This window comes from Staurois parvus, unplaced genomic scaffold, assembly GCF_062004578.1.
Source record: "Staurois parvus isolate SC_StPar_1 unplaced genomic scaffold, SC_StPar_1.0 ptg000420l, whole genome shotgun sequence".
NCBI lineage: Eukaryota > Metazoa > Chordata > Amphibia > Anura > Ranidae > Staurois > Staurois parvus.
The window spans coordinates 3050580-3065005 of record NW_028318216.1 but is presented as its reverse complement, the minus strand read 5'-3'; the positions used below and the strand labels follow the sequence as shown (position 1 = coordinate 3065005).

Below are 14426 nucleotides of genomic sequence, written 5' to 3'. Positions count from 1 at the left end.
TAAACAGAAATGCAGGGGTGCCAATATTTTTGGTCATGACTGTAGTTGCACTCTATAGAAACTATTTAGAAAATTAACACGATTTATTTTGTGTTAAAGATTCTGATGAGCAGCTTTAAAAGAGTGTAGCTTTTATTTGAATTAAAGGCAAAAACGCCTTGATGCATTTTTTTAGTAAAAGTGCTTAATCGTAAGGCCTATATCACACTTGCGATCCTGCCACTGGCTAAAACTCAGTGAAAGGATCTCTGTGGAGAATGCAGAAGGAAGGTGCAAATCTCAGCTGCATGTATGTGTTGCTCCCACATCGGCTGGATAAGTGAGGGGTGAACTTCTTGCCAACCACAGGATTGCAGATTTGACATTATACTAAAGCTACACATGGCACACCCACCTTCAACTATTCGCATCCTTGCTGTCCAAATAGAAAGCTGTAATTGTTCCACTGATCATATTTCCCTGTATATGGCCGGGTCATAAAATTAACACAATACCCTATACCTGCACACAGACTTACTGAAATATGATGCAGGTTCTTTAATTTGCTTAGAAAGATTCTGTCAGGTCCTCTTATCAGGATGCCAGATCAAGCATGTCAACGTTCTGTTGTGTAAAAGTATTGTTGAAGAATTTGCCTATTAATTAGGACATACATTTGACAGGTACTATCATATAAACCTATTTCCCTGACATTTTTGCTTTCCAGGGAGATTGTTCTGGAGACTACAGGAAGGTGCTTTTGAAGCTTTGCGGAGGAGAAGACTGATTCGATTACCCATACACGTGTCCAGGAAAATTCTTTATATACAAGTCCCGCTAGCAGTAAAAAAATAAATAAATCTTTTTATGATGACTTCATGCGTAGTGTTCGATCTTACTGTCAATAATCAATAAGATGATTGAATGTGCACTGAGTTTAAAATACTTATCTGAACATTAGTCCTCTGGATTTTCCTCTATCCTCTGGATTCTTGTTTATACTATAGCAATTAAAAAGGACCTCCAGCCAAAAAAAGTTATGTTTTAGGTAGTATGGGGGGAAGATGAGCACATCAATCAGCTTTTATTGTTGCTTGGGTCCCCCGTTAGGGAATTTCCCTTCCCATCCCTGGTGTCATGACCGCAAGTGAGGGGACACAAATTTGAAAGATGTCCTTCTCTTTTCTGCTTAAATGTGTTTTTTAAAAATGCGAGCAGATAACTTTTTGTGGCAAATGAGACTCTCTAGGTTTCTTCTGCCATCAACCAAATAAGACTGGGAGAAGAGGGTGATGGGACAATTAGGGGGAGCATGGATGTCGCATTACTTGAGAGCTCTGTGTGAAGTACCGTAAGTCTGCCATAATGTGCAAATATGATGTGCAAATACGATGTGCATATCCATTGGTGATATTTTCTTCCTCTTCATGTGAATGGGCAGATGGCCAGTAGTAAAAGGCCAACAGAATAACCGTTCGAACTAATTTCAAAGCAAGGAAAACATTTTAGTTGGAATTGCACTTAAATAACATTAACCTGTGAACAGCATTCTCAACTTTTTTGTTTACAGAGGTCCTATATAGAAAGAATTTGTAAGCTGCTATTGCTAAAATCTTATTTAAAATGATAGTTGTCTGCCTGTTATGGTGATTTATTCAGCTAAATATATTCTGAGCCTGGACCCAGAAAAATTAGGTCACTACTACTAGTTCTTCAGTTCACTGCTAGTCTGACTTCCCTCTGGCTTGGTGATTTGCAATAAGCATTCAGCAAGTACAGTCAGAGATAACCAGGCAACTAACATTATCCAAAGAAGTTTACATAAATTGCATATTTCTCCCAATGCAACCCATATTTAAAGCATGTGCAAGTCCTTTTTAAACTATACCTGTCACTATGGGGGTTATTTACTAAAACTGAAGAGTGCAAAGTCTGTTACAACTCTGCATAGAAACCAATCGGCTTCCAGGTTTTATTGCCAAAGCTTAATTGAACAAGCTGAAGTTAGAATCCGGTGCAGCTGTGTGTTGTAGCCAATCAGCTTCTGAGTGCACCAATTTTAGTAAATCTCTCCCTATGTCACTGTTGGGAGGTTTGGTTATGGTGGGAGGGGGGTCAGTGTGGCAGGCACTGCTGCTGTTCTGAAGAGAGAAGGCAGAATATCTTGTCAGTGGGTTTTATCAGTGATTTTCTCCAAAAGATTGTTTTTTGGGTTTTTTTTTTCTCAGGCCTTTGGCATCTCTGAGTTTTGCTGTAAGGCTCAACAGTCACACTAACCGTGCTCGTAATTGTCGAGACTAGTTTTAAAAGAAGTACAATGGTTCTAAAACATACAAATTCATTATCTGATTTGGTTTTTTATTACATTTAGTTGTATTATTTTGATATGATCTTTATTGTACAAGTATTAAAAGATACACCCATTACATTGTTTACTAAAGTGCCCAACACTGCCTGTATCCTTCACAAGCTGACTAATACAAGCAGTCCTGCTACTGAGGTCTGCTTTGAGGACTCCAGGAACTTGCTAGTATAGCCTAGACTTGCCAGCTGCTGCCTGTAAGTTGCAAATATTCAATATCCACATGCAATGTTCCATATTTACCATGTTTTCTGCAATATTGCATATTTGTATTGTGCGTCCTTATTAACCTGTGATGGACCTCCTAGTTTTCTTTTCACATGCGAATCATTGCATTACTCTCGGCTGTGCTGCAAGAAGCCAGTTTAGGGCCATGTCATGCTAGTGATCCTGTCTGTAGGTGGCAACTCACCAGCAACAGGAAGAGGGCATATAGAGACCGTATCTGCGCCATGGTCTAAGATGGCTTTTATTCAGTGAGTCATTATCTCTCCCCCCATCCATACAAGGTCCTTTGGGTCTGGTATGGATTTTGAGGGGGACCCCTATGCCAAAATTGGGGGGGGGGGACGGTGTGGGGTCTACATTACCGCTTAGATGCTAAATTGTTCTCCCATCCAGCCAAAATAAACCACAGTGGGAAAATATCTTCTACTGTGTAGAGTGCATGTGAAAGTCACATCAAAAGCTTTCCTTTTGAGGCATTTGATAACAAGGACTGTGCCCTTAAATATTCAATCTTTGGTATCTTGTACTGCGCATGAGAACTAAACAACGATAAGAGACAAAAAAGTTCAATGTAAATACATATTCCCACTAAATGCCTATTAACACCTGCATTGCATTATGAAATAATAATAATAAAGTGTGGTGTGCAATGCAATTTACAGAAGCTGTCTGTAAAATTTTAGGTGCTTCCATATGGAAGCTTTGAAGATGCTAAATGTCATCTGCAGGTTCCAGATGGTACTTACTACCCCAAAATAACATTAGGTTTTTGGAACAGCACAGGTTTACTTTAATTTGTTAATCTCTTCATAATTCCGTCATGCTGTTTTGGCTTTACTTCAGCCAACTAGTAACCACATGGGAGGAGAATCTAATATGCATAGGATTTAAAATGTCATGACTCACTCCTTGAATAGAGACACAAAAGAAACAGGCTTAGTGTCAATGTCCTCAGTACCAGTAAATGGGTGCTCATCAGTCTAACAGAGGCTGCCATTGCTGGATTTCACATGAAAATGCTAGATACCTGGTTGTCTCTCGTCTCAATACGTTTTGAATCACAGACCTGGAGCAAGCATCCTTGAAATGAACATGAGTCAGTGGCTCAGAAAGTACTGAAGCCAAAGCCTCAGCAGGGCAGCCAAGGATCTAACATTCTCAAAAAGACAGATCAGCCATGGTAGCGTGTGTGTATGTATGTACCGTATGTATATATTTATTCATTTTCCCATAATGTGACGTTTAAAGGGATTTTAAACCCAGAGTATGCAATTTATCTTTTAATCATTGTCTATGTTCCAGTTTAATTTGGTGCCATGACCACTGCCCATGTTTCCTATTTTAGGGTGGCTCCTTTCTCTTGCGGCATGCTGTGAAGCCACCCATGCACATATGGTTTCCAAACGTTCTAAAAAAAAAAGGGCCAGTTTATTTTATTATCCTTTAAAATTTTGAGAGGCCAGACTGTGGCCAAGAGGAGTAGAAAATGCCTTGGCTTTAGAAACAATGCCCCATCATTGGTGTCAGTAAGAGGAATAATGCCCCATCATTTGTGTACATGGGAGGAATAGTGCCCTATCATTGATGTCAGTGAGAAGAATAATGCCTATCATTGGTGTCCATATGAGGACTAATGCCTCCTCATTAGTGTCTGTGAGAGGAATAGTGCCCCATCACTGATGTCAATGAGAGGAATAATGCCCCATCATTGCTGTCAGTTGGAAGAATAATGCCCCTCTGTTTGTGTCAGTGGCAGGAATTATACCACATTGTTAAAGGCAGTGGAAGGAATAGTGCCCCAAGAGCAGGATAAAGGCAAGCAAATAGGTTGCATCCAGCCTCCGGGCCGCAATTTGGAAACCATTGGTCTAGATCTATGTTTCCATACGCTGTGTGCATCAATAGAAAAACACTGCCTCATAGCCTAGGCTGGCAAGGCACTCTGCTGCCCCCCCCCCTCCTCCCTCATCTGCCTTAACATTTTTAGCACTTTACCATATATGGATACTGCAATCTAAGCTTAAAATAGATACATGGGCAATTAAAAAAAACAAAAAAAACTGCAAAGCAAATTACCCTATAAAAAATGTAACTGGCATTTTCTATATTTGTTAAAATACTACATGACCCTACAACACCGATCTCTCCCATGTCAGCTCCTGCACACTGCTTTTTATTAGCACTGATCACTGTATTGGTGTCACTAGGGATGTCAGTGACACCAAGTCAGTTTCCCCCCCCCCCCCCCAGTGTCAGAACGCCTGCCACAGTCTCGCTATAAGTTGCTGGATTAGGATCCCTTAAATTCCTAAAAAGTGTCCCATTCACCTAAATCTGGTGAGTGTATGTGATGTTGGTTTCACGGGTGGAAGGTGAAAGTTTCTTTTGGTGTATTTGAAGAGTCTTTGGGAAAGAAGACAGTCACTTGATATGTTTTTCACTTGATATGTTTTTCACTTGATATGTTTTTCACTTGATATGTTTTTCACTTGATATGCTTTTCACTTGATATGCTTTTCACTTGATATGCTTTTCACTTGATATGCTTTTCACTTGATATGCTTTTCACTTGATATGCTTTTCACTTGATATGCTTTTCACTTGATATGCTTTTCACTTGATATGCTTTTCACTTGATATGCTTTTCACTTGATATGCTTTTCACTTGATATGCTTTTCACTTGATATGCTTTTCACTTGATATGCTTTTCACTTGATATGCTTTTCACTTGATATGCTTTTCACTTGATATGCTTTTCACTTGATATGCTTTTCACTTGATATGCTTTTCACTTGATATGCTTTTCACTTGATATGCTTTTCACTTGATATGCTTTTCACTTGATATGCTTTTCACTTGATATGCTTTTCACTTGATATGCTTTTCACTTGATATGCTTTTCACTTGATATTTTTTCACTTGAGAGAGATAGATAGATAGATAGATAGATAGATAGATAGAGATATAGATAGATAGATAGATAGATAGATAGATATAGATATAGATAGATAGATATAGATAGATAGATATAGATAGATAGATATAGATAGATAGATATAGATAGATAGATATAGATAGATAGAGAGATAGATAGATAGATAGATAGATAGATAGATATATATATATATATATCATGGACAAAAAAATCTTTTTGGTGTTTTCTGTGGAGTTTCATTATTAATTTTATTGATTTTTATATATATATTAATTCATAATTTTTTATTATGATGCACTTTATGTATTGATGGTATGTAGAGGTCTATGTTTGCGCTGGTTTATTCATTATTTATTGTGGTTTGTGTTTTTTGCACAGTGCGCAGCAGCAGTATAGAACCTGTGGGAATCTGTTGGCGCAGGAATAATAGTTTATATAAAGTTGCTGATCGCCACCATTACCAGTTAAAAAAAAAAAAAAAAAAAAATTCCAGTATATACTGCCATTTGTAAACTCTATAACTTTCATGTAAATCAATTAATTTACACTTATTGGGGTTTTTTTAGCAGAGAAATGTCACAGAATACATTTTGGCCTAAATTTATGCCGAAATTTGATTTTATAATTTTTTTATTGGACATGTATAATAGCAAAAAGTCATAAATATTGGGGTTTTTTCCTCAAAATTGTCGGTCTTTTTTTGTTTATAGCGCAAAAAATAAACAGGCGATCAAATACCACCGAAAGAAAGTTTAATTTGTGGGGGAAAAAAAGGATGTAAATTTCATTTTGGGTGCAGCGTTGCATGACTGCGCAATTGTTAGTTACAGTAACAGCGTTGTAACGCAAAAAATGGCCTGGTCAGGAAGGGGGGAAAATCCTTAGGTGGGCAAGTGGTTATAATAGAAACGCTACAGGCATCAAAAGTGTGAAGGGCTCCTTGTGTTTTTTTGTTTTTTTTTGTTTTTACTATAACTAGGCTTTTAAGGGATCTGCACTTGTCACATGTTCCCTCATAACCAAACATAGTGGATTATTCCCTAGGCTCCAGGTCTAAGTGCTATATTGGAGCTCTAACCCATAAAGCTATGGCTCAGGATTCAGTAACAACCTGCAGAGTCAGTAATTAATGTAATGTACTCTCTAGCTGGAGTCTTCTTACTGGGGTTTGCAGGTTTTTCTTTAATCCCTCATCTATTTTTTCTTGAGCTTCACAAATCCTTTAATATGCCCTCGTGAACAGGAGTAGACATCCCACAAAAATAGTAGAATAGTACAATAACTTAAAAGTTAGAGATACCCAGGAGTTCATCCACAAGTCTGTCAAGTTGTAAAACTGCAAATAAAAAAAAAAGTAATTTTCTTTTTCAAAGTAGCTGACTTCACTATTGTCAGTTGAAAAAGAATATCTGATCTTTAGATTTTGCCTTTTATACCTATTGTGAGTTGTAGGAAAGTTAAGAAGGATCCCTGTAGAGAAAGAAGGGAAAAAAGCACTGAGATCAATGCCAACAGGAGAATAAATCGATAAGTAAGAAAACTGCAAATTTGTCTTCAATTTTTGCCTTTTATTAGTTATTTCAAATGCAAATACTGTATACTATCTAACCACATATGTAAGTACGTAACTCTGTCCAGGAATTAAAAAAATGACCTAATGAAATGCCCATTGCTCAAACCTTCACTCTATTGCAGAGCAAAGCTGCCACACTTCTGTGTGTTGGATGCCCAAGTCCTATGTCGCATGTTGTGGTTTCACCTCCCCAGTTTATTTGTCCCTACATGAAATAAAATTTAATGTACAGTCTGCCGCTTAAAGTGTTACTAAACCCAGGACCCTGCATTCACGATCTGGTCTCCCACAGTACACAGAATGTGGAAGTGCAATTATTTTAGTAAATATAAACTGCTAAATACCTTTTCTCATCAGCAGTTAGAGCAGTCTTGTGACTTCAGCAGAGCACTGGTTAAAGCTTGTAGGAGGAGTTTCCTTTCTGCTCTAGGAGGATGCAAAACCCTTGACCTCAATCAGCTGATTGATCCTGTGATAATCGCATACACTCTCCCAAGATTAAAAAAAAAAAAAAAACCTCTCTAGCAATACACACCAAACTGAGCATATGCAGAATGGCTATGGGTTCAGTCTGTCTTATCAGGCGATAAGACGTGTACATTTGAACAAGAGGAGGAGCAGAGAAGACTGGATCAAACAGTGTTTTTACACAATGCAGAGGATTAACCTCTTAGGTTCCATAGTGAGTATGAAAAGCATGCTTTACTGCATATACAGACTGATTTTACTGTTGTGGGCTTAGTAACCCTTTAAATAAATTTTACATCTGAATACTTGCCCTAAAAGGCTATTTTTAATGATATATATATATAGCGCTTGGCAAACAAAGGGTTATATTTTTGGAAAATTCGCTGGGCAATTTGCACAGTGAATATTCACTCAAAATATTTCCGGTCAGAGATTTGATCGGATTTTTTGGGTGAATCTTGTATAGTCAAATATCAGAGTCTTTGGGTGAATCTTGTTAAATAATGGGAGTCCTTTTACTCAGCTGCTGCAGTTCTTCTGTCCTTGGTGCTAAAACTTTGTAAAAATACATTTTCAGCACCATGGAAAGCAATGGTTGGCTTGATTTCTTTTATAGAATGTTAACTCCTTCCCGCCTATGTAACACAGTGTATGTGCAGTGACAAAGAGGGTTGGCTTTAATGCCCACATGTTGCATATATCTGACTGTGGGTGGAAGAGTTTTCTGTGCTAAGGCCTGGTTCACACCTATGTGTTTTTCAGTGCTTTTTGCAGAAACACACTACATTCCATTTAACATGGTTTCCTTTGGGACACGTTCACATCTATGCTTTTTGAGCCACTGCATTTTTGGAAAGGGTCAGGGACTTTTTTAAACGCAAAAACTTGCATTTTTGGTTCAACAGACTTCAATGGAGATGCTGCAGAAAATGCATGTAGTGCATTTTGAAGAGTTTTTCACAAGTTTTTAATGCATTTCATGTTTTTCATCTGACTAGCAACAAGTTTGCTCAAAAAAAAGTGCAAAATGCATCAAAAATGCAAAACGCACCTCAAAAACACTACAAAATGGACGAAACGCAAACTGCATTGGTCTGCACCAGGCCTAAGAGCATGCTCCCATCACAGTAACTGAGCTCTCAAAGACAACTCTTGTCAGTCCATGCTAACGATCAGAAGTCAACAGGACTGGCTCCCAATCATGTGACAGTGGTCATGTGATCTGACGATCCTTCACATCCCCTCTTTCTCAATGTACAGATCCTATTAGGGGACAATGGGGCTGGGCAGGAATATGAAATGTATGTACTGTGGATACAAGTATATATGCATTTTTATATATATATCTGTACTGTATTCAACATATACATAGGTATAGCAGATTGTTGCTTATTACACACTAGCTATAAGTTGCATTTTACACATCAAAAGGCTATGCAAGAGGCCAATACCTTGGCCTGGTACTTGTGGGCTAACCCTTTTGTGGATGGTTGCCTAATTAAACATTTCAAAGGAGGTTATTTACAAGGCTATGTACATGGCATTGCAAAATGCAGATAGTCTAATTAGGCATGAAAGGGGTCTTAAGGATCAAGGGGGCAAGTTGAATGTTTATGTCCTTGTTTGTGATAAATTGCTTTTTCAAAAGGTAAATTCAGCCTTGAACAAAAGGAAATTTCTGAACAACTTTTTACCTGCAACTATTCTAGGCATTATTTATCACACCTAAGATCAAACCAACCAGGTAAAACCAACCAATCAGATTGCTCTACAATTTAATTAAATGGAACGAAGCTGCATATCAAGGAAAATTTTTGATTGCTTACTCAGTAGTATGGAAGCACAGGTCTAGAATATAGTACACTTCATTGCATGTATGGAAGCTACCTAGGTGCATAGTATGGATTAGACATATATGCTGGATGGGTAGAGTACCTCCTATGCTTGCTATAACAGAAAGGACTGAGTATTTTGAATGGGTCTTTGAAGGCTTCTAATCATTGTATTATTTGCAAGTACCCTGTGGATTTTGTCATCTGTTTTGGTTGGGATTCAATAAATGCTATCTCTCTGAAGGATTAAGTTGCTACAGAGATTCATTTAAATTGAAGGAGTTTGTGTCATATACTCCTGTTTCCATAAAAACACTAATAATTATTATAACGATAATTACTGGTCATCATACATATATTTACAACATATTGGTGCCATGACTCGTATAGTGATAGTATATTTCATATTCCAATATATTATGTGTGTGTGTATACATTGCTCAAAAAAATTTAAGGAACACTTTGAAAACACATAAGATCTCAATGGGAAAAAATATCATGCTGGATATTTTATACTGATATGCACTGTGTAATGTGTTAGGAACGTAAGGATGCCCCATTGTTTGATGGAAATGAAAATTATCAACCTACAGAGGACTGAATTCAAAGACACCCCGAAAATCAAAAAATGATGCAGCAGCCTAGTCCATTTTGCTGAAATTTCATTGCAGCAACTCAAAATGGTACTCGGTAGCTTGTATGGCCACATGTGCTTGTATGCATGTCTGGCAGCATCGAGGAATGCTCCTAAGGAGATGACGGATGGTGTCCTGGGGTATTTCCTCCCAGATATGGACCAGGGCATCACTGAGCTCCTGGACAGTCTGAGGTGCAACCTGGCATTGGCAGATGGATCGAAACATTTTATCCCAGAGGTGTTCTATTGGATTTAGGTCAGGTGAGCGTGGGGGCTATTCAAAAAAGTATCAATTCCTTCAGGAACTGCCTGCATACTCTCGCCACATGAGGCCAGGCATTGTCGTGCACCAGGAGGAACCCAGGACTCACTGCTCCAGCGTAGGGTCTGACAATGGGTCTGTCCAAGGCTTTCACCCCGATATCAAACAGCAGTCAGGATGCCATAGTAGATCTGTGCTGTGCATCCCTCCATGGATATGCCTCCCCAGACCATAACTGACCCACCACCAAAACGGTCATGTTGAATGATGTTACAGACAGTATAACGTTCTCCATTACTTCTCCAGACCCTTTCACATCTATCACATGTGCTCATGGTGAACCTGCTCTCATATGTGAAAAGAACAGGGCGCCAGTGGTGGACCTGCCAATTCTGGTGTTCAATGGCAAATGCCAATCGAGCTCTATGGTGCCGGGCAGTGAGCACAGGGCCCACTAGAGGACGTCAAGCCCTCTAGCCGTCCTCCATGAAGTCTGTTTCTGATTGGTTAGAGACCTTTACACCAGTGGCCTACTGGAGGTCATTTTGTAGGGCTCTGACAGTGCTCATCTTGTTCCTCCTTGCACAAAGGAGCAAATACAGGTCCTGCTGATGGGTTAAGGACCTTCTACAGCCCTGTCCAGCTCTCCTAGAGTAACTGCCTGTCTCCTGGAATCTCCTCCATGCTCTTGAGACTGTGCTAGGAGACACAGCAAATCTTCTGGCAATGGCACGTATTACAGTGCCATCCTGAAGGAGTTGGACTGTCTATGCAACCTCTAGGGTCCAGGTATTGCCTCATGCTACCAGTAGTGACACTGACCCTAGCAAAATGCAAAGTTAGTGAAAAACGATCAGAAAGTAGGGAAAAAAATGTCAGTAGCCGCCACTTGTAAAACTATTCCTGTTTTGGGGGTTGTCTCATTGTTGCCCATTTAGTGCTCCTGTTCTAAATTTCATTAACGCCAAAGCAGCTGACACTGATTAACAACCCCCTCTGCTGCTGACCAGATCAATATCCAAGAAGTTTAATTGAGTTAATGCTATACTCTGAAAAAGTGTTCCTTTTTAGTGTGTGTGTGTGTGTGTGTGTGTGTGTGTGTGTGTGTGTGTTATATGGGAAGCAATCAGGCTTGATAGACTTTAATTTTACTATCTGGCTTTTAGCGCTCACTCACCTTGTTTTTTAAAGTAAAACCAGAAGCTGAACACCAAAAGGCACCATATAAAACCTTCAACGTAATCAATTAAAGCAGGGTGCAGTGCTAAAATAATCTGCTAAATCTCATGAAAGTACTATGTTCAAATAATTATCATATATGATATAAAATGCAATATGATAAGTAAAGAATGATGGCAAATGTGCATTGCAAATAATCACATAAATTGGTGACACAGTGCAGGTAAATATGTCACTAAGTAGTGACTGGTAACGTCACAATGCGCATTTAGAGTTGATAACCTCAGGACATCAAAGATCCTTATATAGGTTTAGGTAAGCTAACCCCCTATGACTATGTGCCATCGCACGAAACGTGTCAGTGAGGGGCTACAGCAGTGTGACGTCACGCCGACCGGCGCCATCAGGGCCCCGGCGGCCATCTAATATATGGTCAGTATTTCATTTTGCTCCTGCTTACCTTGTATTTGCATGGAATAAACACTCCTTATCCTAAGGATACTACACTATTTGGCCTCCTGTTTTTTGAGCTCCTTTGGGAGCCATCTACACCTACAGAGCAACTATTTCCAAGTGTGGCAGCACTACCAGGCAGTGAGAGGTATCTGACTAGACCTATATAAGGATCTTATCAAGGTCCTACCTTTCCTCAGGGCTTGTGCTGCTCCATGTGCTGGCATCCTTCTTAGGTCTGCAAAGCATTGTAGGATCCTTTATGCTTTCAGCCCTCTGCGCCTCCTCCCAGGAGGTGACGGCTTATCACATTTAAGTCTGTTTGTAGCTGTCCATTGCATTCGTGTCCTGTCGCACAGCAGCAAGCTCCTGTTCAGTTAACTCATTGCTCTCCTGGATACCGACTCGGCTTTGGCAAAGACTCCTCCTGGCTTCTGACCCCAGCTCTGGCGACCATTCTTCCTGGCTTCTGACCCCGGCTCTGGTGACCATTCTTCCTGGCTTCTGAACCCGGCTCTGGCGACCATTCTTCCTGGCTTCTGACCCCGGCTCTGGCGACCATTCTTCCCGGCTCTGGCGACCATTGTTCCTGGCTTCTGACCCTGGCTTTGGCTACGATTTCCGCTGGTTCTCGACTTGATTATCCTGGAAGATGACCTTCGCAGGAGAACTTCTGTCCTACCAAGTCATCCGCTGTTGCTGTCGGACTTGCATAGACTCTTGCCTTGTTTCTGTGTAAATAAACCTACCTTTAATTGCACCTCCTTGTGTGTCTGGCTCCTCGCTCCCTGACAGATCTTTGATGTCCTGAGGTTATCAACTCTAAATGCGCATTGTGATTGCATATCTGGTGAGTGGGCAATCTTTACAGACTTTATCACCTTATCCACGGATCCAGCCACTGGATTTCTGAAGATCATCTGGGATCTCATTTGCACTTACACTATGGACTGTATTTGTTTTTAGTGTGTAACACTATTTCACGTTACCAGTCACTACTTAGTGACATATTTACCTGCACTTTGTCACCCATTTATGTGATTATTTGCAATGCACATTTGCCATCATTCATTACTTATCGTATTGCATTTTATATCATATAATTATTTGAACATAGTACTTTTATGAGGCTTGATAGACTTGGCAGGCTATTCCTGTGCTAATTCTACTCAAAAGGCAAACTTTACCTGTGGAACTGCAATGAGAAAAATGTGTTTGGTCAAGCCTGGATTCACACAGGTGTGGGAAACTGCATGTGATTCAGACAGGAATTGCACTGCATTCCTGTTCAACTCATATGCTATTCTTTGCAGTGTGTTTTTGAGTCCATTTATTTTGTATAGGCTCAATTCGGGGTATTGGTTTTAGGTATCGAGGCATTTGCTTGGTATCGGCATTTGTGCAGCCCTAGTATACAGTATTGCATGCATGGAAGCAACCTACAGTAGGTGCATATAGACTGGACATATTGTATATGCTGGATGAGTGGAGTGTCTCTATGCTTGCTATGACAAAAAAGCACAAAATATTTTCAATGGGACTCTGAAGGCTGCTGTTCACTGTATTATTTGCAAATGGACTTTATCTACTCTGGGATCCAATAAATGCTTCTCTGTGGAGAACCAAGTTGCTGCAGAGATTCAATGCAGCAGAAGTCAGATCCCGATCTTGACAGGAATGCTCAAGTCAGATGTCCCAGGAAACTACGGGATCATTCAGAAATCACAGCACTGCTTGCACATGTGCAGTATTGAGCTGCGGGAAGTTTCAGCCAGTTTCCTACAAGTAAGAAGGTGGTACTGGTACCCAAGACCATTGATGAACTGGCCTTGTTGCTGACAGCGCTGGATCCCTGGACTGGTAACAGCCTATATATTTAAAGTCAGAAGCTACAGTCTTTGCAGCTGCTGACTTATTTTTTTTTCACAATAACCAGAGCTCACCTTTAACCCACGCCACTAAAAAAAAAAAAAAGTTTCACTGGTGCTTTGGTTTACCTCATTCTGGACGCTTCCCCCTGGCACAATAGTGCCATGTTTATTTTAATTTCTTCAGTTAGTTTAGCGATGTCTTGTTTATTGGAAGCTATAGATAACCACATTATTGGTTCTTCTTCCATATCCTTCATCCAGCTAAGTTAGTATTATGGCCATAAAACCGGATGCACTTAATTTGGAAACTGCAATTATTCCCTCTTTACCATCGGCATAACTCTTTTTCATAGTACTAAAAAGTTATGTAAGCCCTGAGGCTGAATTCCCAGTGACATAACATAGATGTGATGCATGCATATTGTATAATCCTGCAGAAACCATTATCCTACTTAAGTAGTTTACTTGTGTGGAAATGTTACCAGATGGAAAATTGATGTTTAATAATGCCTTGCATTAAAGTGGATCTAATCTCAAAGGTCTCATCACACTGGCTGTTTAGCCCTGGTGCATGAAACTCTGGTGTTTAGGTGGGGTGGAAGGCATGGGCACTCTGTCCAGCCCCTCTGTGAGACGCTGACAGCTG

The 14426-nt window shown here is 39.8% G+C and overlaps 1 protein-coding gene across 3 annotated transcripts in view; it reads left to right on the top strand.

The window, feature by feature from the left end:
• ANXA4 (annexin A4) overlaps window positions 1-853 on the top strand; it is a 109549-nt gene extending 108696 nt beyond the window's left edge. For all 3 annotated transcript variants that reach the window (XM_089687194.1, XM_089687195.1, XM_089687193.1), the window contains one exon: window positions 707-853. In XM_089687194.1, the coding sequence (XP_089543320.1) occupies window positions 707-766 (60 nt within the window). In that variant the 3' untranslated portion in view covers window positions 767-853. The remainder of the gene's footprint in view (window positions 1-706) is intronic.
• Window positions 854-14426: the final 13573 nt, after the last annotated feature.